Raw genomic sequence first — 23,426 nt, 5'->3', positions numbered from 1 at the left:
AGATGCCAGACTGAGATTCATTGGAAGAGTCCTATGGAAAGGCAATCCGAAAACAAACGAAGTAGGTTACGGTAGACATGTTCGCCCACTGCTTGAGTACTGCTTACCGGTGTGGGATCCGTACCAGATAGGGTTGTCAAAAGAGATAGAGAAGATCCAACGGGGAGCAGAGCGCTTCGTTACAGGATCATTAAGGATTCGCGAAAGCGTTACAGAGATGATAGATAGACTCCAGTGGAAGACTCTGCAAGAGAGACTCTCAGAAGCTCGGTACGGACTTTTGTTGAAGTTTCGAGAACATACCTTCACCGAGGAGTCCCTCTCCCTCCTACGTATATCTCGCGAAGAGACCGTGAGCATAAAATCAGAGAGATTAGAGCCCAGACAGAGGCATACCGACAATCTTTCTTTCCACGAACAATACGAGACTGGAATAGAAGGGAGAACCGATAGAGGTACTGAAAGCACCCTCCGCCACACACCCTCAGGTGGCTTGCGGAGTATGGATGTAGATGTCCTGTCAAGTGATCCCTTCTTTTAAACAAGAAGTGCCACATATTTCTTCTCTCCCCAATTCTATTCAGTACTAGCTCGTTATTTTCATAGCCTACCCATCTAACCTTCAGCATTTTCTGTAGCAAGACATTTCAAAAGCTTCTACTCATTTCACTTCTAAACTGTTTATCATCCATGTTTCATTTCCATACATGGCTGCGCTCCAAATAAATACGTTCATGAAAGACTTTCTAACACCTAATTCTATATTCCACATTCCTTGCCATTGCCAGTCTACATTCATTTTTCTTCTCTGTTTCGCTCAACACCAATTATTTTTCTGCCTAAATAGCAATACTCATCTAGCACTTCCATTGTTTCGTTTTCTACTCTAATTCCCCCAGCATCGCATGATATAATTCGACTACATTCCATTATCCTCATTTTACTTTTGTTGAAGTTGATTTTACATCCTTCTTTCAAGACACTGTCCATTCCGCTCAACTGTTGTTCCAAGTCCTTTGCTATCTATGACTGAAAGACAGGAAAGACGTTGTGGTACTGACCGGCGAAGTCGTGGCTCTTGGAGGGCGCGAGTAGGCAGCCGTACTCGTGCTGTGCGGAGAGCAGCTTGTAGGGCTCGTGGTAGACGCTCGAGTTCTCGCTGTCGTCGCCGTTGCTGCCGCTGCCGCTGGCGCTGTCGTCGCCGCGGCCGCCGTACAGGCTGCAGACGGCGGCGTGCGGCGCGGGGGAGGCGCGCCTGGGGGCGGCGGGGGCGGTGGGGGCGGCGGCCACCCTGGCGTGGCCGGCCACCCCCAGCACGCGCGCCAGCACCGGCGGCGTCGACAGCTGCAGGCCGCGCATCGAGACGCCGCCCCCGGGCGCCGCGCGCGGCAGTCCGCCGCCGGACGCCGCCCCCGCCGCCGCCGTGAAGCCGCCGCACGGCTTGCCCGCCAGGAGCGCCACCTTCTGGCGGCCGCGGCGCACCACCACGACGGCGGCCGCCGCCAGCGCCAGCAGCATCAGCGACGCCAGCCCGCCCGCCACCAGCCCCACGTACGCCTGCTGCGAGCCCGTCGCGTTTGTCGCTGCCAACCATGGTTACAGTCAGAAAGTAGAATCTAGTGCAGTTGTCAAAAAATGTCTAAGAGAGTAAAGAAGAATCGGTTGGCAGGACATATTGTGAGCCACAAAGGACTTGTAGGTTTGATAATGTTACAAGTTTGAAGGGAGAGGGGTAAAATTGAGGAGGGACAAAAAGGATGGTTACAATAAGCAGGTGAAGTGGATGGGGAGTTGAGGAGTCCTGCAATGGATAGACTAGCGTGGAGAGGGGCGTCAAAGCAAGCTTCTTTCAAAATGGTTCAAATGGCTCTGAGCACTATGGGACTTAACTTCTGAGGTCATCAGTCCCCTAGAACGTAGAACTACTTAAACCTAACTAACCTAAGGACATCACACACATCCATGCCTGAGGCAGGATTCGAACCTGCGACCGCAGCGGTCCCGCGGTTCCAAGCGTCTTTACTCCAGTACGAAATTCGAATGATTAGGTCGACTCTCTCGGCACAACCTACTATTGTGTCACTACGAACAACAATTTATGAAGAACTGTGCAACTCTTATTACTGTTCTCAGACACTGTTGCGCGAAGATGCAGAACGAGTGACACAAACAGTCATGCACTTGCTGTAGGTAAGCTAACTATTAATTTAACCTCAACGGCATCTCAGAGTTTGCAGCCTTATTGGTTATCTGTTACCGATCTTATGGTATTCAGTCCGAAGATTGCTTTGATGCCTCTTTCCACGCTAGTCTATCCGTTGGAAGCCTCCACAACTCTCCATCCACTTCACCTGCATACTGTAACCATCCTTTGTTCTGCCTCCTCAATTTATCCAGTAAAAGAAAGTCCGGTAGAAAATGATACAAATAAGGTCTTTGGAACAGTTATTAATTGGTTTTCTATGAATGGCTTGCTCTGAACTTTGAAAAAACACAGTACATCCAATTTTCTGCTGCAAAAAGTATAATTCCTTCAGTAAACATAACACATCAAAAGAAGTCAGTAGCCTATACCATAGATGAATTCTTGAATATGAGTAAATAAATGTGGAGATATAATATATGCATTTTGTGCCAGGGAATGGGATAGACAATAGAAGTATCTGGATATAACACTATAATGAAAAAAAACTTGTTTCGGGTGCTCAGTTCTTCTGCATTTCACACGTTCCACATGATAACGGTTTCTCCATGCTATTGATCAATGGAACACGTCACTAACTAACTAACTAACTTTACCCCACTCCTCTCACACTTACCTACATTATCAAATTTACGACTCCTTTGTGGCTCACAATATCTCCTGCCAACCGATTCTTCCTTACTCAACTTCTGACATAAATTTGTATTCTCAACCATTCTTTTCAGCATCTATTCTCTTCTTAGTTCTTCGGCCTCTTTTTTCCACAGTCGGAGCCATTCAATGTACATAGTGTAAGTAAATTCGTACTAAGTAAAACATATACTGTGTTTTGCGACTGTAACAGTGTCTAATTAAAACCAAACGTGTTTCGTTTTATTTTAAAGCGTTCTTTCCCTTCTTCTACAGTTACGAGTTAAATTTTAGCACACAGATTTTTCATTAACACAAAAGCGTGTATATATTTTGTGTCAGTGAAGCACTCTGTGCTAAAGTCTACCATTTATGTACGGAACGAATGGCGAAAAAAAAAGAAAAAAAAAAAAAAAAAAAAACTTGAACACAGAGGATGCTCTAAAATAAAGCGTTACGCTTTTACTCTTCATTACAAAAGACGGCATTTAATCAAAATATCTGCTCAGTACTTCTGCATCTCTTACTAGATTTACCTATGTAACCTTCTGCATTGTTCCGTAGAACCACATTCATTCTCTCAATGTCACCACCGCCCAGGGTAACACCGTAAAAAAAAATTTTGAGACGAGGATCTGTAACACTCAAATTTACAAGAGACGTTAAGAAATCTCTCTTTTTTTTCGAAACGCTTTCCTTGCTACAGTCAATCTGCATTTTATATCCGCTATATTTCAGCCTTTACTGTACTGCTCAAATATCATAAACAGTCTACTATGATCAGCGTCTCGTTTCCTAAGCTAATGTCTTCACCACCGCCTAATTTAATTTGACCACATTCCATACCCCATTTTACTTTGGTTCTTTTTCATCTCTTGTCCTGTTTTGGAAACATTATACTTCATCTAACTCCTGTACCACGTTCTTTGCTGTCTCTGATAGAATTACATTAAAGTTCTTATTTTCGCTCATTCAACTTTAATGCCCTTTCTACGTTTCTGCTTGCTTTCTTTTATTGTAATCTGATTTCTGTACAAGGTGTAAACAACTTTTTCCTCCCTACATTTTATCCCTGCTGCCTTCATAATTGCAAAGAGTGTGATCCAAAAAACATTGTCAGAACCTTCGTCAAAATCTAGACATGTAACAAATTCAGATTTCCCTCTCTTTAACCTACCTTCTAAGATAAGCCTTAGGGTGAGTATTGGCTCGCAGGGTCCTACATTTCTCCGAAATCCAAACTGATCTTCCGGAGGTCGGCTTCTGCCAGATTTTCCATTCTAGTTATAGATTAGTCTGGTCTCTGAAGTCATACGCCTCCATTGTGATTGTGCCTTCGGTACGACTACCTGAATCGCTGAGGCACGCAAATCACCTTATCTCTGCAATGTTCGTGCTTCATGGGGGCAACGATATCTGCAGCGCGAATAATGTAAGTCTGTGGTTGCCAGAGTGTATTTGCAGGAGGCAGTGTTAGCAGCTTCCTACCAGACACCCTTCACAGTGTTCTGCGTGTACCTATACAACAGGCACCACTGCCAGTTTGTGCAGATCGAGGTGAAACTGCTATGGCAGGCAGTTGGCCTTTACCAATAGAGTCATTGAAACATCGATCACAAAGTCATTTTCTCCGACATGTGGTGAATCCGGGGGCCAACATAGTGTGTCGGAAATCATCATACTCATAATACACACTAAAATTTGATACACAGTGGCAAATGTACGATATAGTACTTTCTATGCTGAACTACAACATACATAGATAGATATTATTGACTGCATTATGTGAATCAGCATCTATCGGTCCACCATCAGCACACCTTTCTTATATCTCCCAATTGTCATTTACACCGTAGGAGATCGTAGTAATGTATACCATGCACAATTTATGCTACACTAGACCACAAAAGGTATGTTTCGAAACTTTGGCGATCATTGATCACATTTTAAGTAACGTACTATGGTATCCAGATATCTAGCGCTCTTAAATAGAAATTTTGTTTACCTACTCGAAGCCAACTACTTTAACTAAATTCCTAGTCGCTATACCGTCAGTTCAGCAGTATCTAGATAATATTTAGCGGATCTCACACGTCTGTACATGCATACTGATGTGTTGGTAAATGTGCCAACACCTTGTAGATAGAGGAGGCCGAAATCTAACGCAGACGGGCGTGAATTCTGGAACAGGATAAGTAGTGAATTCTAATAAGAAAAGTATGCAGCTCCTCGAATACTTAACTTTATTCTATCCTTGTGGTACATCGCTCTTGATAATACAAATAAGACTATCTTCAGATACGGTTAATGGCGCCTTGCTAGGTCGTAGCCATGGACTTAGCTGAAGGCTATTCTAACTGTCTCTCGGCAAATGAGAGAAAGGCTTCGTCATTGTAGTCGCTAGCAAAGTCGTCGTACAACTGGGGCGAGTGCTATTCCGTATCTCGAGACCTGCCTTGTGGTGGCGCTCGGTCTGCGATCACACAGTGGCGACACGCGGGTCCGACATGTACTAAATGGACCGCGGCCGATTTAAGCTACCACCTAGCAAGTGTGGTGTCTGGCGGTGACACCACACATACTACTTGAAACTGCAGGCATTCACTTCTTACCTAGAATTAGTGCGGCCTCTTGACTTAAATCGTATTAATGGGGTTTTTATAACTTAATTCATATGGTATTATACATTTAAGTGATCATCAGAGACAGATATTGCGTTCGGAATTATTCTCTTATAAATTACAGTAATAATTAACTGTGATATTGTGGGAATTTAAACTGTTATTGGATTTCAGTTACTAGAGATTTTACAACAAATGGTACATACGTAACATGCAGAAACTGCAATACGGAAAATAAATACTTATTCATTGTGATGAACACACAGCTATTCTCAAAATTATCCTTATGAGAAAGGGATGGTACATAAATATTTTTCAAACAGGCTTCGTAACGAGTCGCATAGAAGTTGTTGAGTTACTCACCAGGTGCTATCTCCTTGCGCTTCTGAGCTGGCTTCTCCGTCGGTATTTCAGAATTTAGGCTGTTTATCTCTTCGAGAGCGCTATCCTGTTGGTAAAACATCTGTTCCAGGTAGAGCTGCGAAACGTTGCGAGGTACAGGCACTGAAAGAGACAAGAAGAAAAAGTACTTTTTAGTGAGACTTGTCCAAGAAGTTAGCACCTTGTGATTCGCCTCTCATCTTAGAAGTGTGATCATAATTTTGAACTCTCCACAAAGTACGCCTGCCTACGGGGTGCTAGATCCTTAAATAACCGAAACTCCGTGTAACTAAAACACTTAGGTCGGTTCTTTACGTAAAGAAATGGCCTACTTCTCTGTCTCTGGTTTGTTTAGTCGATTCCAACCTCCCGTGATCCCATGAAGTAAAGCACCTCGCTTACTTCTGTCCTGCATGAGCTGGAATCCATTACTTCTGTGACGCAATCGATCCATATCATTCTTCACCGCCTTCTTCTCCTTGCCCTTTTGTTCTTACGCAGCATTAACGTCTTTACCAGAGAATCATTTATTTTCATAATACATCCTAGTAGAACAGTTTCTCTTTCAGTATCAGACCTTCCAAGGAGCAATGTGGTTCTATTTGTTGTAATACTGACCAATTAGCTCTCTTTGTAGTCCATGGAACAAAGGAGTTTCGTCCAACACAGATAGTTGAACGGTGCCTATCCTAAGCCGTTCCGCCTTCGTTAAGACCTAGGTCTCATATCGCTACCTCACAAATGGAAACACAAGGAATAGTAGTTATTATAAGGGTCTTGTTGTTAAAGTTGAGTTTCTACTCTTTAAAATAGCGTCAAGTTGTAAATGAAACGTATTGAAAATAATCGAGTAATTCTTTGTTCCACAAGAGCCCGCCTACCGTTCAACAGCGAGTGAAAGATGAGGATAAAGTAAGTCGACTCAGACGGAGGGCAGGAGCGAGGCAAGCTGTCTGAAAGTGCGACGAGCGTGTGCGGTGAAGCCCTCCAAAACGGTATTAATCTCTGGCCTTACCTAAGACTCATATGTAGTCTAAACCAAAATTTCACTTGAAATGCGACATTGTAGGATATTTGGACTATTACCTGTTGTGTAAATAGGAACTGAATCTTAGCTAGTACATGGACTGTTATTTTAAGTAGACATATTTACACTGTGTACGACCTCTGCAATGTAGAAACGAAATGGGCAGATTCAGCCAGTAGATTTCATTGTTCTTTGCAGGATGATGTCGAATTCGATAGCTGGCTGGCATAACAAAAAAATTGGCATCTGCAGCTTCTCGCTTGTGACATTCGAATACTGTAGGATAAACTGAATTTCGATGACGCAAGAGGCTCTCTTTCGGTGACAGGCTTCCACTGTTGTCTAATTTTACGTATGGAATATTTACAAAATAGAAGGTAAAGAAAAGGACTCGGTTTTGTTTGCGCATTACTTAAAATAGTTAGGACAGCACTTGCCTTCACTTGCTCTGTTTTAACCCTGAACAAATTCACATTCACATAGATGAAGCTCCGTATTTTATATCTGGAAAATATTATCCCAGATTTGAAATAAAAATACTCCTCATCTTCCGGTCCTGACCAATGTTTTCTGGCGGTTTTCTTGGCTGTGACGCATACGCCACAAGTGTGAAATCGCTTCACAAAAATTTCCAATTGGAGGCCCACCCATGTGGACTACTAAGCCCCCTGTACTTCAGGTACTTGGTGATTCTTTGGTGCGTCACTACGCCAAGGGTCAGCCTCTAATATCTGGAGGTTGCGAATGAAAAGTATTAAAAATAATCGTGTAATTCTTTGTTCCACAAGACCCCACCCACTCTTCAGCAGGGAATGAAAGTGGAGGAAAAATTAAATGTTAAGAATGACATTCTGTTGTGAAATTTTCATGAAACTAGTTAAAATTTTTCAGCTGTATTCGTGCGTAAATATTTTGATAGTAAATTCCATAGAACGCAGAACTTACTGGTGGATTAAAACCAGTGGAACGGGACTCGAACCTGGGGCCTCTGCCTTTAGAGGAAAAATGCTCTGCCGACCGATCCATCCATGCACCACTCCCGATCCGCCCTCACAGACCTTAATCTCCTGCCTTCCACACTTCACAGAAGTCCTCTTTCATACCTAGCAGGACTAGCACTCCTGAAAGAAATGACATTGCTGGTACAAGCAATTCCCAGAATGAGTTTTCGCTCTCCAGCGGCGTATGCATTGATGTGAAATTTCCTGGCAGATTAAAAGTGTGTGCCGGAAGGGGACTGGAATCTTCGATCTTTGCATTTTGCGGCAAGTCGTCTAATGACTGAGCTATCCAAACACGACTCAAAGGTCCCAGGTTCAATTTCGGGTCCAGGTCACAGTTTTAAGAGATTTGTAGTTAACTACATAACTATCTCCTTCATTTCTTGGTAAATGGCTTAGGGTGCCGTATAGAAAGTACATGAAACACATTAGGTTAAAAGCAGTAATTCATATTCTCTCCAAAGTACTGTAGTGGAAATCGATATACAGGCATGGATATCTGCACGAAAACTAAAGCTGTCGGTTTGAATAGTTGTGTAAAATGTCTGTGCAATAGTACTGAATCCAATACACCGACAAATGCGGTCAAATGGTATCGAATTTGATGTCAGTATTAGTGCATATAACAAGATGTAAGAAACCTGTTGATGTGTTTGTATGTTGGCAGTGCTACGCAGCGCTCTGTATTAATACCTTTGACAGCGCTGTGCGCCTTCTGTAGGACACTCTGTGGCTGGTCGGACTCGCAGTTAGAGGTTAATAGCCAGCTGTGATGGAAGTTGGATGTTAATAGTTAGCAAAAAATGGTTCAAATGGCTCTGAGCACTATTGGACTTAACATCTGAGGTCATCAGTCCCCTAGAACTTAGAACTACTTAAACCTAAGGACATCACACACATCCATGCCCGAGGCAGGATTCGAACCTGAGACCGAATCGGTCGCGCGGTTCCAGACTGAAGCGCCTAGAACCGCTCGGTCAATAGGTAGCAGTTATGGAAGCTAGAGGTCTGAAGTGTTAGCGCAATCAGGTGATCTGGACGTGTGTCCGTCATGGAGATGTAATGTTGACGATTATATAATTTTTGGAACTGGATGTCATGGACGATTATATATATTTTTGAACTGGTTGTCACATTATTAAGGTAAAATATACTTATATACATTGTTTGCTCTGCAAAAAAATCTTTCTTTTGCTATGCACATGCCTGTTAGTAGTTAGAGCCTACAGTAGTTAGAATCTTTTATTTAGCTGCTTGCTATATCGCTGTAGTTGGTGTAATGATTTTCTGTGAGGTAAGTGACTTACAAAATGTATGGCTTATTGTTAGGATTTCTTCTAATTCAGGGCAATTCTTTTGTGTTAAGTAATAGTCAGATCGCGTTATCCTTGTATATTATGGATAATAAATGAATAAGTTTGAGTTTTATTTGTCAGGAATAATTCTGTAGGTCAGAAATGAAATGATAAAAACAAGTAAAGGGACAGTACGTCAATTTCAGTCAGCAGTTTCAGAATTAAATAACGTAGATGTTTCACCTTCTCAGTTATTCCAGTCCAAGTAAGTATATATTAAGAAGTTTCACCTGGCGACCCTGCCAGGATACGAACCTGGAATGTTGCAGGTGCAACAGTGTGAATGATTGATCCGGCCCTGCTGTGCGGGTACTGGGAACGCTTTAATTTTGGACACCAGTGTATGTTTGTGGAACCCTACCTTTACACCAGTATCCTCTACCATACAATCTTCCGTACAACAGTTACCGTTATCTACGAAATTAACACAGAGGAAGAGCGCCTGTATGGCGGCGCTGTACAACTCACTGGAGTCCAGAGCGAGCTCGCTGACGAGCAGCCAGGCGTCGGCGAAGTGCAGCTGCAGGCGGACGAAGCGCGCGACGCGCTGCTGGAGCGGCACGCTCACGTTGACGGTGGCCTCGGCGGGCGCCGGCGTGGGCCGCCGCAGCGCCGGCTGGTAGTGGCGCCCGTCCAGGCTCAGCTGCACCGACACCTCGCAGAACACCTGCGCAGCAGAGCGGCGGGCCGAGCGTCACGACTCGCGGGCACGGCGTGCCGCGGCTTCCAGACTCACCAACGACTCACCTGGCTGGTCGCCGCTTACAAGGAATGCAACACCGACAACCAAGTGCTCAAATCAAGGAGGGTGTACACTTACTGCAACGAATGCAAGACCAACAACCAAGTGCTCAAATGAAGGAGGGTGTACGCTTACTGCAACGAATACAAGACCAACAACCAAGTGCTCAAATTAAGGAGGGTGTACGCTTACCGCAAGGGATGTTAAACCATCAACCAATTGCTCAAATAAAGAAGGGTGTACGCTTACTGCAAGGAATACAAGACCAACAACCAAGTGTTCAAGTCAAGGAGGGTGTATCCTTACTGCAAGGAATACAAGACCAACAACCTTGTGGTTGAATCAAGGATGGTGTACAAAACCAACAACCAACGCTCAAATTAAGGAGGGTGTATGCTTAATATGAGGAATACAAGCCCAACAACCTAGTGCTCAAATCAGCGAGGGTGTACGCTTACTTCAAGGAATGGTAGACCAACAACCAAGTGCTCAAATAAAGGAGGGTGTACGCTTACTGAAAGGAATACAAGGCCAATAACCAAGTGTTGAAGTCAAGGAGGGTGTATCCTTACTGCAAGGAATACAAGACCAACAACCAAGTGCTTGAATCAAGGATGGTGTACGCTTACTGCAAGGAATACAAGACCAACAACGATGTGCTCAAATCAAGGAGGGTGTATGGAAATGGAAATGAGCGTTTGGCGTCATTGGCCGGGAGGCCCCTCGCGGGGCAGGTCCGGCCGCCATATCGCAGGTCGTATTACAGTCGGCGCCACATTGGGCGACCTGCACGCCGGATGGGGATGAAATGATGATGAACACAACACAACACCCAGTCCCTGAGCGGAGAAAATCTCCGACCCAGCCGGGAATCGAACCCGGGCCCAGAGGACGGCAATCCGTCACGCTGACCACTCAGCTACTGGGGCGGACAGGGTGTATGGTTACTGCAAGGAATACAAAACCAACAAACAAGTCGTCAGATCAAGGAGGGTGTACGCTAACTACGAGGTCCGCCCCCGGTAGCTGAATGTCAATCCTGACGGCTCGGGTTTGATTCCCGGCTGGGTCGGAGATTTTCTTCGCTCTGGGATTGGCTGTTGTGTTGTCCTAATCACCATCATTTCATCCCCATCGACGCGCAAGTCACCGAAGTGGTATCAAATGGAAAGACTTGCACCAGGCGAACGGTCTACCGGACGGGAGGCCCTAGCCACACATATAAAATAAACTTACTACGAGGAATACAAGACCAACAACCAAGTACTCAAGTCAAGGACGATGTAACACAGGTATGTAGTCTTTCGCCTCTGTTGTTCCACCTATACCTTGAAGAAGCAATCAGGAAAATAAGATAGAGGTTGAAGATTGGGATTAAAATTCAGGGTGTAGAAATATTCATGATAAAATTCACTAATGACGTAGCTGTCCTCACTGGAAGCAGAGAATAATTACAAAACCGTTTGAATGGAATGAACAGACTAATATGTGCAGAACATGGATTGAGAGTAAACAAAGTGATGAAAAGTTGTAGAAATAAGAAGAGCAACATCAAAAATGGTTTCCACAACGTCGAGCTTTTCTACCAGCTTAGAAGCAAAATAACACATGACGGTCGAATGGTACACTTTGGTTTATTGAGAGAGTTTTAGGAAATTGTTGTTCATCTATAAAGGAAGAGCACCAGCGTCACCATTCTGTAATACTGCTCGAGAATTTGGGATCCCCAGCCGTTCGGAACAATGGAAGACATACAATTACTTCAGGTGTGTGCTCCTACGTTGTTATTAGCAGGTTCCAACTACACGAGGTTATTACCGAGATGTTTCGTGGACAGAAATGCGAGTATGTGCACGGAAGAAAAAGTTGTTGTTACGAAATATAATGGAGAAAAGTTAGAGAACTGCCATTTTCAGCTTACTAAAAAGAGATTGTACTGATGCCAACGTAAATTTTGCTTAAAAACCGTGAAGATAAGAGCAATTGGAGCTGGCACAGAGGCATATAAATAGTCGTACTTCCCTCCGTGCAGTGGTGGATGGAACAGACAAATGACAAGCAGTTCTGCAAGATATCCTCTGCCATGCACCACACAGTGACCTGCGGATTATGTATGTAGGTGAAAACCGTTCAATATTTGACTTTTTAAATATGTTTCAAAGATGCTTAGAACATGTAATCTTGCTGCGTATTTGCCTTTCTCTTTATTCAACTTCCTTATCTTCGGTTTTATTTAATAGTATAGTTCAAATTTAAACTATTAAATATGTTTATAGCAGTTTTATAGTACGAATAATATTTCTGTTACACAAGGAAACTGTTTACAGTGTTGCTTGCATGTAGCGTTTCAGAGCTGAATGTCCTTACCTGGATGCCGTGTTCGGGTTTGTGCAGGGCGTGTATCTGGATGGCGGTCAGTTCCCGGGGCCCGTCCAGCTCCAGGTCCACATCAACAGGCTGACCCTGGTGTGTCGCGTTGTGCCAGCCAACCCACCGCCAGTCTGAGCAGACAGAGAAGGAGATTTGGTTTTGAATGAGCTTCCCACTCAGCGTCACAACCGCTGTGAAATCAGCACGTGTACATCAGGATACACCTCTTAAAAAGTAAAAAAACTTAAGATTGATCATATTTTATGGATGACAGGAACTCCATAATAATATATAATGAATAAATTGATAATGTTCATGCCATTCATCCCTCCTCCCCCGACTCTCTGCCTCTCTCTTCATCCCTCATATCTCTGTCTATCGTCTCCTACTTCCTTTCTTTGCCCTCTGCTCCTCCCCCCACTATCTGAGCATTTCCCCATCCCCTTCTCTCCATCCATCTCTTCCCCCTCCCCTCAAATCTGTGTGTCCATCTCTTTCTTCCTCCTCTCTCTCTGTCCATCTCCTCCTCCCACCATCTCTCTCTACTTTATCACCCACATACAAAGAGCAAATCCTGGTTCTTAATCCCACAGTATTTCTTTCCAGATCGTGATTAATATGTGTACTAAATTTGGCTAAAATCGTTCCAGGTGTTTAGCATGAGCTTTTTACCAGTGGATTTGTGCACATACGCAAATCAAATATATTTTACAATACACTGATCAGCCAGAACATTATGACCAGGTGCCTGATTTCGATGCAAATCCGTCTAGGCAATGGCAGCGTCACCTGGCGAGGAATGAATGCTAATCAGACACACGCACGATGCATGTAGTATAAGTTGGAATGCTGTCATTGCGTGGAATGGAGAAGGCGCACGATCTATCTGAGTTTTACCGAGGGCATATTGTGATGGCCCAGAGGCTCGGCACGAGCATTTAGGAAAGTTCACAACTTGTCGGCTGCTCGAGGAGACCCTTGGTGAGTATCATCAAGACATGTTGAAACCAAAGTGAAACCAATTCCAGATGTGGGGATGGGCGGCCACCCCTCACTACAGTTGTCGGGCATAGTAGGCTGGGCAGACTGGTAAAACAGCACAAGCTGCGAACTATGCGGGGACTATCAGCAGACATTAATGTTGGGCAGAGTACAAGTGCATCTGAACACACAGTGCACTGAATATTTCCAAACCATGATCGTCCGCAGCTGACGATACATGCAAGTGACCATGTTAGTCACTGTGTGATTTGCAGGGGGGGATGGGGGGGATTTCCCCCCCTCTGCATCAGACCATCCGCTCCTCTGGGCTGGCGCTGAGCACTATGGGACTCAACTGCTGTGATCATCAGTCCCCTAGAACTTAGAACGACTTAAACCTAACTAACCTAAGGACATCACACACATCCATGCCCGAGGCAGGATTCGAACCTGCGACCGTAACAGTCGCACGGTTCCGGACTGCGCGCCTAGAACCGCGAGACCACCGCGGCCGGCCGCTCCTCTGGTTTTAGTTTATGCGTCCCAACCTGGGATGTTTGTTTCCCACGCACTGGAGTAAAACTTTACATATAATTTAAATTTGTGGAGCCGAACACTGAAAGTTTTTAATACAGTCTTAATATTAGTACTATTAATATGTTTGCTTATTCATCTTGAAAAAGTGTTATGCTGTAGTTAAGCATTTCAAAACATTTAGAACTAAATGACAAGACGACGCACGCCACATTTCCGTCGCATGCCACAATGTTGCAAGACGTCGCCCCAGCGTAAACGAGGCTTTAGAGCCAGGTCTGTATTGTACGGTGGATGTGATGTGTTGCGTACGAAACTAAAACCTGCAATCAGATCCAAACGTCGTGGGAAACTGTGAAGAGGTGTCACCCTGCAACAAGATAACGCTCGCCCACATTCTGCCAAACGGACCGCAGACGCAATAAAGGAGTTGAGATTCGAGGTGCTGGAACATCCACTATACAGTCCAGACCTGGCTCCAAGCGATTTTCACATGTTTGGACCCTTAACGAAAGCACTACAGGGAAGTAGATTTGAAAGTGATGAAGACGTCATTTCTGCGGTGCAAAATTGGTTACAGATGCAACCGAAAACGTATTTTCTGATGAAATAAAAAAAACTCGTAAAACGTCGGGAAAACTGCATTGAAGTCCAGGGAGGTTACGTAGAAAAATAACGCACGTTTCAGTTTTCTATCATCAGAATAAGTACAGCTTTTCACAGATGTGCCTTTACTTTTTGAATTTCTTTCGTATACCTGTACGTAGATGATGTTGTAAATAAGCTTTTCCTATAATGTACTTTTAAAGACATAACAAGGGATGGCTTTTCTGATAGCGCATACGCGTGAATAGTGAGTTTCGGCATTAACATCTATTCATAAATAACTGTTTAACCATGGGTAACGCCATGGTCCAAGCAAGTAACATATGTAATTATACTAACCCCCTAGGACATCCCCCCCACTGGTAAAAGCACAAATCGCACACTGATGTTAGTACCACTACATAAGGAACTACGACTGAAATGGGCAAGTGACCATCGGCACTGGACATTGGTGCAGCGGTGGAGAGTTGCATGGTCTGATGACTCCCGATACCTTCTTCATCACGTCTATGGGAGGGCGTGAATCCGTCGTCTTCCAGGGGAAGAGCTGCTGGAGATCTGTTCTGTGGCACGGAGACAAGCTGGCGGCGGCTGCTTTACCCTCTGGGGAACATTCACGTGGCCACCCACGGGTCCAGGGGAGCTCGTGACGATCAAGGAATATCGTACACTGGTTGCAGACCACGTACACCGCTTCATGACGATCATGTTTCCCGACGGCAGTGGAATTTTTCATCAGGACAATGTGCCATGTCACAAGGCCAGGAGTGTGATGGAGTGATTCGAGGAACACAGTGGTGAGTTAGAATTGATGTGGTGGCCCCCAACTCGCCAGATCTGAACCCGACCGAACACACCCGGGATGTGGCTGGCCGTGGCGTCAGAGCTCATCGCCGCCTTCCCGGAATTCGTCGCAATTAGGTGACTTGCGGGTCCCTCCAGCGACCTACAGAGACGTCATCGCCTCCATGCTAAGACGTGTCGCATCTGTTGTCCGCGATGAGGGTGGATATACCGGCTGTTAGGTAGGCGGTCATAATATTGTGCCTGGTCAGTGCACATTTAACAGCTTTCACACGTACTTGTGTAGCTACTTCACCTGTAACTCTAGCGAATTTCGCCCTCCATATCATTTAACGCCACTCAGTGTTAATGACGACGTATCGCCTGAACGGTGTGTCGGCAATGATATAATATTGCAGGTAGATCTAGTGGCAAGTGTGGCTACTGTCTGCAAAATGTGTTGTCTATAGAGTTATTATTAATGAAGAAGTCTTCAGGTCCAGATTGTATACCGATTAGGTTCCTTTCAGATTACGCTGATACAATATCTCCCTACTTAGCAATCATATACAACCACTCGCTCACCGATAGATCTGTACCTACAGATTGGAAAATTGCGCAGGTCGCACCAATGTTTAAGAAGGGTAGTAGGAGTAATCCATCGAACTACAGACCTATATCATTGACGTCGGTTTACAGTAGGGTTTTGGAGCATATACTGTATTCAAACATTATGAATCACTTCGAAGGGAACGATCTATTGATACGTAATCAGCATGGTTTCAGAAAACATCGTTCTTGTGCAACGCAGCTAGCTCTTTATTCGCACGAAGTAATGGCCGCTATCGACAGGGGATCTCAAGTTAATTCCGTATTTCTAGATTTCCGGAAAGCTTTTGACACCGTTCCTCACAAGCGACTTCTAATCAAGCTGCGGGCCTACGGGGTATCGTCTCAGTTGTGATTTCCTGTCAGGAAGGTCGCAGTTCGTAGTAATAGACGGCAAATCATCGAGTAAAACTGAAGTGATATCAGATGTTTCCCAGGGAAGCGTCCTGGGACCTCTGCTGTTCCTGATCTATATAAATGACCTGGGTCACAATCTGAGCAGTTCTCTTAGGTTGTTCGCAGATGATGCCGTAATTTACCGTCTAGTAAGGTCATCCGAAGACCAGTATCAGTTGCAAAGCGATTTAGAAAAGATTGCTGTATGGTGTGGCAGGTGGCAGTTGACGCTAAATAACGAAAAGTGTGAGGTGATCCACATGAGTTCCAAAAGAAATCCGTTGGAATTCGATTACTCGATAAATAGTACAATTCTCAAGGCTATCAATTCAATTAAGTACCTGGGGGTTAAAATTACGAACAACTTCAGTTGGAAAGACCACATAGGCAATATAGTGGGGAAGGCGAGCCAAACGTTGCGTATCATTGGCAGGACACTTGGAAGATGCAACAAGTCCACTAAAGAGGCAGCTTACACTACACTCGTTCGTCCTTTGTTAGAATATTGCTGCGCGGTGTGGGATCCTTACCAGGTGGGATTGACGGAGGACATCGAAAGGGTGCAAAAAAGGGCAGCTCGTTTTGTATTATCACGTAATAGGGGTGAGAGTGTGGCAGATATGATACGCGAGTTGGGATGGAAGTCATTAAAGCAAAGACGTTTTTCGTCGTGGCGAGATCTATTTACGAAATTTCAGTCACCAACTTACTTTTCCGAATGCGAAAATATTTTGTTGAGCCCAACCTGCATAGGTAGGAATGATCGTCAAAATAAAGTAAGAGAAATCAGAGCTCGAACAGAAAGGTTTAGGTGTTCGTTTTTCCCGCGCGCTGTTCGTGATTGGAATGGTAGAGAGATAGCATGATTGTGGTTCGATGAATCCTCTGCCAAGCACTTAAATGTGAGTTGCAGAGTAATCATGTAGATGTAGATGTAGTTGTAGATAAATTAAAAGGTCATGTATGATGTGACAGTTTATCACTCATCTCATTATCTGACGTTGTATCTCCTGAACCGTGAGTTGTACACTCAGCGACATACCGAGTGATTCACAATCCATGTTACGCACCTCTGGACGTCGTAGAGGGGACTCAGTAGACGACGTTTTACGCAGGAACCCATGTCCAGAAACTTCATTCAACGACCCTACAGTGCGACTAAGTTATTGGTGCCGGCGCTTGTAAATGTATGTATATAAAGGGTGGTTCCGCGATGATGTAACAAACTTTCTAGGATGGTGGAGAAGGATAAGGGTACCAATTTCGGATGAGAGTCCCTCTACTGGAACATAAAGAGTCGAAAGTAACAAACGAATACCGTTCTGATACCTCTGATAGTGGAACACACGTACTGGTACTCTTGTTGCTAAGACTGTAGAGTAGACAACTTTCAGAGGTTAGTACGGAAAAAAGGAAGAAAAATGCACAGTAAACATGGGCTCTAAAATGCACACCTTAACGGCTACGATCACTTGGTCAGTAGAGGGCATGCAATTCACAGTATCGAAGATGAACAGCCCTCAGAGCTACCCAGTAATGCATTTTAGAGCCTATGTTTAGTGGAGTCTGAAACTTGTCTACCGTACAATCTCAGCTACAACAGTACAGTATATGTAAGTCACCCTGGGGTTACTCACCGGGCCTCCAGGCGAGGCCTCTGCCGGCGCCGTCGTCCTCGGGGTTGGCGGGAGCGATGCGGCCGTCGACGAGCTGCCCCAGACCGGCGGCCACGAAGCGGCCGTCCCTGACGCCGTCGTAGCTCAGGTCCTCCAGCTGCTGCCCGTCCGACCAGCGGTCGCCCTTCGGAGTCACGTAGCTGAAGATGCCCTCTGCGAAATCACAGGCGGCTCATGCTGGCGATGTTCAGGCTGGCAATTATTGAACTACACGAAACAAAAGCGTAAATTACAAACTACGGAGTGCAGTTTATTCAGGTTTAAAAGTCACTACATGTATCTGGATTTAGGTTATGACATGTTCGGTATGCCTGTCATCAGTGGCGACGATGTGGCGCTGACGAATAGCGAAATTCTACATGCCCCGCTGAAGATGCTGTCGTTGACCTCGTGAATGGCTGTTTCCGGCTCAGCAGTGATTTAGGGGTTAATGCTGTACACCCTGTCTTTCATATTGCTCCACAAAAAGAAGTTGCATGTGTTCAGATCCGCAGAATATGGCGACCAATCGAGGCCCATGGCAGTGGCCTCTGGGCTCCCCAGAGCCAGAAGGAGGTCCCCTAAGTGTTTCTCCAAAACATCAAACACTCCCCTACTTCGATAGGGTCCAGCTATGTCCTGTATGAATAACATCTTGTCGAAACCCGGGTCACCGGGTAATGGGGATGAAATCGTGTTCCAGAGTCTTCACGTACCGTTCGGTAGTCACCATGCCATAAGGGTGTGACTGGACATTGCACGCCACATAGTCACCCGTTGAGTGTGAAGAGACTTCTCGATGGCGAAATAGAGACTGCGAGTCCCCCAAATACGCCAATTTTGCTTATTGACGAACTCATCCAAATATACAGCTGCGGACATAGGATGGAGTTACATTTGTCATCCAAATGAATGTCGGCGCTCTCGCTAAACCAAACCACACTACGCATGCTAATTTCCACCACGCACCGCGGCCAACCATGCAGTTGGAACGTCCTAACGCAAAGCGTTCAGAAGTTATGACAATTTTATTCCCTACTGTTCAATAACTGCCACCCTGCATCTGGATGAAAACTGTACGGGACTTTACCGGCTTTGGTCCAAAATCTTGCTGAATTTTCACTGAAAAATATTTGCATATGTGTATCACTGTTTACACTAGAATTCATTTCCCCATATGTTTAGGCATAAGAAGAAAACAATCGAGGTTTTTTAGGTCTTTCTTATACGTAAAACTTGCATCTGGAAGACCATACTAGTTTAAGATTATAGGATGTCAGTAGTAGAATCTAAGTCAGGTTAACGAAAAAACGATACCAGCAGAATGAACGAGCAGGTAATTGTGACTAAGTTCAATCTAATTCGCTCCTGGCCTACTGACCAGAAGATTGTATGAAGCTATAAATCCTACCACTTATCTTGGAATACAAATTAAAGAAAGAAAATTCTATGTTTATAGCATTCGTAGGGCTAGATGCAGCTTTTGACACTTTTGGCTGGAATGTACTCTTCGAAATTTTGAAGGTAGCGGCGATACAATACCCAGAGCGAAATACTATTTGCGACTTGTACAAACCCATTTAGAACTGTAAAAGTTAGACGATATGAAAGGAAAGCAGTGGTTGAGAAAGAACTGAGACAGTGTTGTAGCTTAGCATCGATGTTGCTTTGTGCGTTGAACAAGCGGTGAAGGAAACGAAGGAGAAACTTGGAAAGGGAATTGAAGTTCAGGGAGAAGAAACAAAAACTTTGAAGTTTGCCAGTGGCATTGTAATTCACAGGCGGCAAAAGACTTGGAACAGCAGCTGAACGGAATGAATAGTGTTTTGATAAGAGTAAAATCATACTGTCAGAAGAGATAATGAATGAAGGCGCCGGATGTCCGTGATGTACCGTTGTGCAGTCAACAGTTCTTTCAATTGCTACCACCTGTGTCCTGAAGTCTAACCGGATGGCTCCCCAAACACTGACGGCAGAAATAACAACATTTTGCCGTCCAGAACATTGTAAGGCAAGCACCTCTCTCAAGGTCCCCGACATACTCACCGACAATGAGAGTCCAGTGTAGGCCAGAACTGCAATTCATCACACAAAACAATTCGACGATATTCATCAGCAATCCGTGCTTCCTCTTTGATCCGCCACCCAAAACGCTGGAGTGGTGTAGTGTTAAAGGCAACCTACGAATTGGCTGCTACTAATCTCAGACTAATGGTGCGGGATGACAGAGAGTGTTGCTGGGAGTACATTACTTCCTCTCGGATGGTTGGCGCCGATGTGAAGGGGTGCGGATGTCCTTCGTGCATGATGTCGTGATTTCCCTTGCGTTGGCAGGACGTGGCGGACCGGAAGTTTGGCGACGACAATGCGAACCTTGGCGACGACAATGATCCCTTTCAAACTCCCTCTTGTCGCGGTAACTTCGTCTCACACTATAAGCGGCATCTCCGTCGCATTCAGAGCGACCTCTCAAAATATCACTCTGTTCACGCCCCTTATATGCCCCACCAGACCTGGTAACAACACTGAAAAAGAACTCTGTGACAATTCTGTCTCTCACAGAGAGGTGCGTACGTGTACAAAATTATCCTGACATTTGACGATAAATTAAGGGTGCTTCACTTTTTTTGTCAAGCTGAGTAAGATGCTGCTATATCAAGAATAGAATTTCTGAAAGACAGGGACTTGTCAACATGTAAGTGTTACGTAATCATTTCTGAAAATACATACATACAACAAACAGAAAAATGAAAGAAGCTCTGTATGATGATCGGATTGAGTTCCCAAAATGGAAATTTGTGACTTCACCTTTTCGTAATGCAAAGAGGAATGTCATCCTTGAGAATCCTTTAGTCCAATTCTTACTTTCCATCTATACTTTCACAGACAAAGTCGTTTCTCGAGTATATTGAGCTTTGGGAAATTACTGTTTGCTTTTCAGAGTAATATCGACGTAACAGCAGAGAGAGACAGTAGTGGTGTGTACTCACGCGTCCAGGGACAGCCGTAGAGCTCGACCCGCATGCAGACGGTCCTGGTGTGCTGCGAGTAGGGCATGAAGCGCACGCGGCTCGCCACGAACGGCAGCTCCAGCTGCTGCCGCACCGCCAGGTAGGTGTTGCGGTTGCCCGACATCAGCTGTAACGGGGAAACAGGCGCCACTGTACTCGACAGAAAGGTTAGTGCGCAGCACATGTTGAACCATCCTCCACAATTCATACCTTACGGGAATGTATCAAGAGGAGAAATGTTACCGTCTTGTAAAGAAGGGCAAAATACGAGGGGCGTTCAGAAAGTAAGCTCCGATCGGTCGCGAAATGGAAACGACTATGAAAATCCGATAAAGCTTTGCACAGATGTGTTGGGTAGTGTCTCTAGTATAACCCCAGTTAGCATCACGTCGCTCTTCTCATTTCTGAGCTCGCAGTGAGTGCGTAAAGATGTCTAGAAAATAGTGTCTGCCGCCGAGTACGAGGGCCTGGTGAGAAATTTCGCCTGAAGCTATGCAGCTAACATTACATAACTGTCGTGCTGTTTCTTCTTCAAGACAATTCTCAGCCGCATTCTGCAGGGGCAATGAAGATGCTCCTGCATCGTTTTCAAATGGAAATGTGAGATTACCCACAATACAGTCCGCAATTGTCTCCCCCTGAGTTTCATCTCTGGTCACATGAACCGCTGTCTTTGAAGACAACATTTTGACACAGGCCACGAGGTGTAGGCCAGCGTGGAGAATTGGCGGAAAGCGCTGACGGCTGCCTTCTATGATGAGGCTATTGAAAAGTTGGTACAACACTATGACAAAAGTCTAAGTCAGAACGGCGACTACGTAGAGAAGTAGCTGAAAGGTGTAGCTAATTGTTACAAGTAAAACATTTCTGATGTTCACTGTGGTTTCAATTTGGCAATCAATCGGAGCTTACTTTCTGAACAGGCCTCGTAGAATTGTCCCAGAAAATGCTTCACGAATGTTAAGATAGGCAACCTCACTTACATAATTATGTTCGAAGTATTTTCCGCGCCACTTATTGTTTGTCCATCCAGTATTTGCGTTGCTACGTCTATAGTGAGAACTGTGAGCTTTAGTGGACACTTGCTACATTTTACTCACACTCCTGTTGTGACTAATACCGAGATCCAAATTGCTGACTAACTGATTATATGTGAACCAGCAGCAACAAATAAAACTTTCGTTATTTCCAAAACTAAGACTGACAATACACACACACCGAAACAAGTTTTGCATCACCTCGGTCCCGAGAGTTCGGGAACCTGTACAGCAAAATTGTAATAGAGATTAAAATAAACATCATTACCGACCTTTCTATTGCTCATGAAAATCACGCATTGCATGTTGTACCACCATACAGCGAGACCTTCAGAAGTGATCGTCTAGACTGCTGTAGACACCAGGATCTATAATACCCAGTAGCATGTCGTCTTGCATTGATGCATGCCTGTATTCGTCGTGGCATACAAACCATAACTGGCACTGCTGGTCCAGATTGTCCCACTTCTCGACGGAAATTCGGCGTACATCCCTAAGAGTAGTAGGTTGGTCACGTCGTCCATTTTCAATCCATCCCAGGCATGTTCGATAGGGCTCAAGTCTGGAGAACATGCTGGCCATTCTAGTCGAGCGATGTACTTATCCTGAAGGAAGTCGTTCACAAGATGTGCACGATGGGGGTGCGAATTGTCGTCCATGAAGAAGCATGCCTCGACAGTATGCTGCCGATATTGTTGCACTATCGGTCGGAGAATGGCATTCACGTATCGTAAAGCCGTTACGGCGCCTTCCTTTACCACCAGCGGCATACGTAGGCCCCACATAATGCCAACCCAAATCAGCTGGGAGCCTCCACCTTGCTGCACTTGCTCCACAGTGTGTCTAACGCCTTCAGCCTGAATGGGTTGCCTCCAAACACGTCTCCGACGATTGTCTGGTTGAAGGGATGTGGGACACTCATCGGTGAAGAGAACGTGATGCCAATCCTGAGCGGTCCATTCGGCATGTTGTTGGGCGCATCTGTACCGCGCTGCATGGTGTCGTGGTTGCAAAGATGGACCTCGCCATGGACGTAGGAAGTGAAGTTGCACATCATGCAGCCTATTGCACAGAGTTTGAGTCGTAACACGACGTCCTGTGGCTGCACGAAAAGCATTATTCAACATGGTGGCATTGCTGTCAGTGTTCCTCCGAGCCATAATCCGTAGGTAGCGGTCATCCACTGCAGTAGTAGTCCTTACGGGCGGCCTGAGCGAGGCATGTCATCGACAGTTCCTGTCTCTCTGTATCTCCCCCATGCCCGAACAACATCGCTTTGCTTCACTCCTAGACGCCTGGACACTTCACTTCCCTTGTTTAGAGCCCTTCCTGGCACAAAGTAAAAATGCGGACGCGATCGAACGGCGGTATTGGCCGTCTAGGCTTGGTTGAACTACAGACAACACCTGCCGTGTACGTCCTTCCTGGTGGAATGACTGGAACTGATCGGCTCTCGGACCCCCTCCGTGTAATAGACGCTGCTC

The 23,426-nt window shown here is 45.1% G+C and overlaps 1 protein-coding gene across 1 annotated transcript in view; it reads right to left on the bottom strand.

Moving 5' to 3' along the window:
- LOC126481701 (epithelial discoidin domain-containing receptor 1-like) overlaps positions 1 to 23,426 on the bottom strand; it is a 66,823-nt gene that overhangs the window by 4,955 nt on the left and 38,442 nt on the right. Inside the window, exons 5-10 of the mRNA XM_050105649.1 lie at positions 20,885 to 21,032; positions 17,877 to 18,068; positions 12,328 to 12,461; positions 9,687 to 9,885; positions 5,818 to 5,958; positions 1,062 to 1,583 (exon numbers count right to left, since the gene is read on the bottom strand). Of these exons, the coding sequence (XP_049961606.1) occupies positions 1,062 to 1,583; positions 5,818 to 5,958; positions 9,687 to 9,885; positions 12,328 to 12,461; positions 17,877 to 18,068; positions 20,885 to 21,032 (1,336 nt within the window). The remainder of the gene's footprint in view (positions 1 to 1,061; positions 1,584 to 5,817; positions 5,959 to 9,686; positions 9,886 to 12,327; positions 12,462 to 17,876; positions 18,069 to 20,884; positions 21,033 to 23,426) is intronic.

This window comes from Schistocerca serialis, chromosome 5 (genome assembly GCF_023864345.2).
Source record: "Schistocerca serialis cubense isolate TAMUIC-IGC-003099 chromosome 5, iqSchSeri2.2, whole genome shotgun sequence".
NCBI classification, from domain to species: Eukaryota; Metazoa; Arthropoda; class Insecta; order Orthoptera; family Acrididae; genus Schistocerca; species Schistocerca serialis.
The sequence above is the reverse complement of the archived record's forward strand: the minus strand, read 5'-3'. Positions and strand labels throughout refer to the sequence as shown.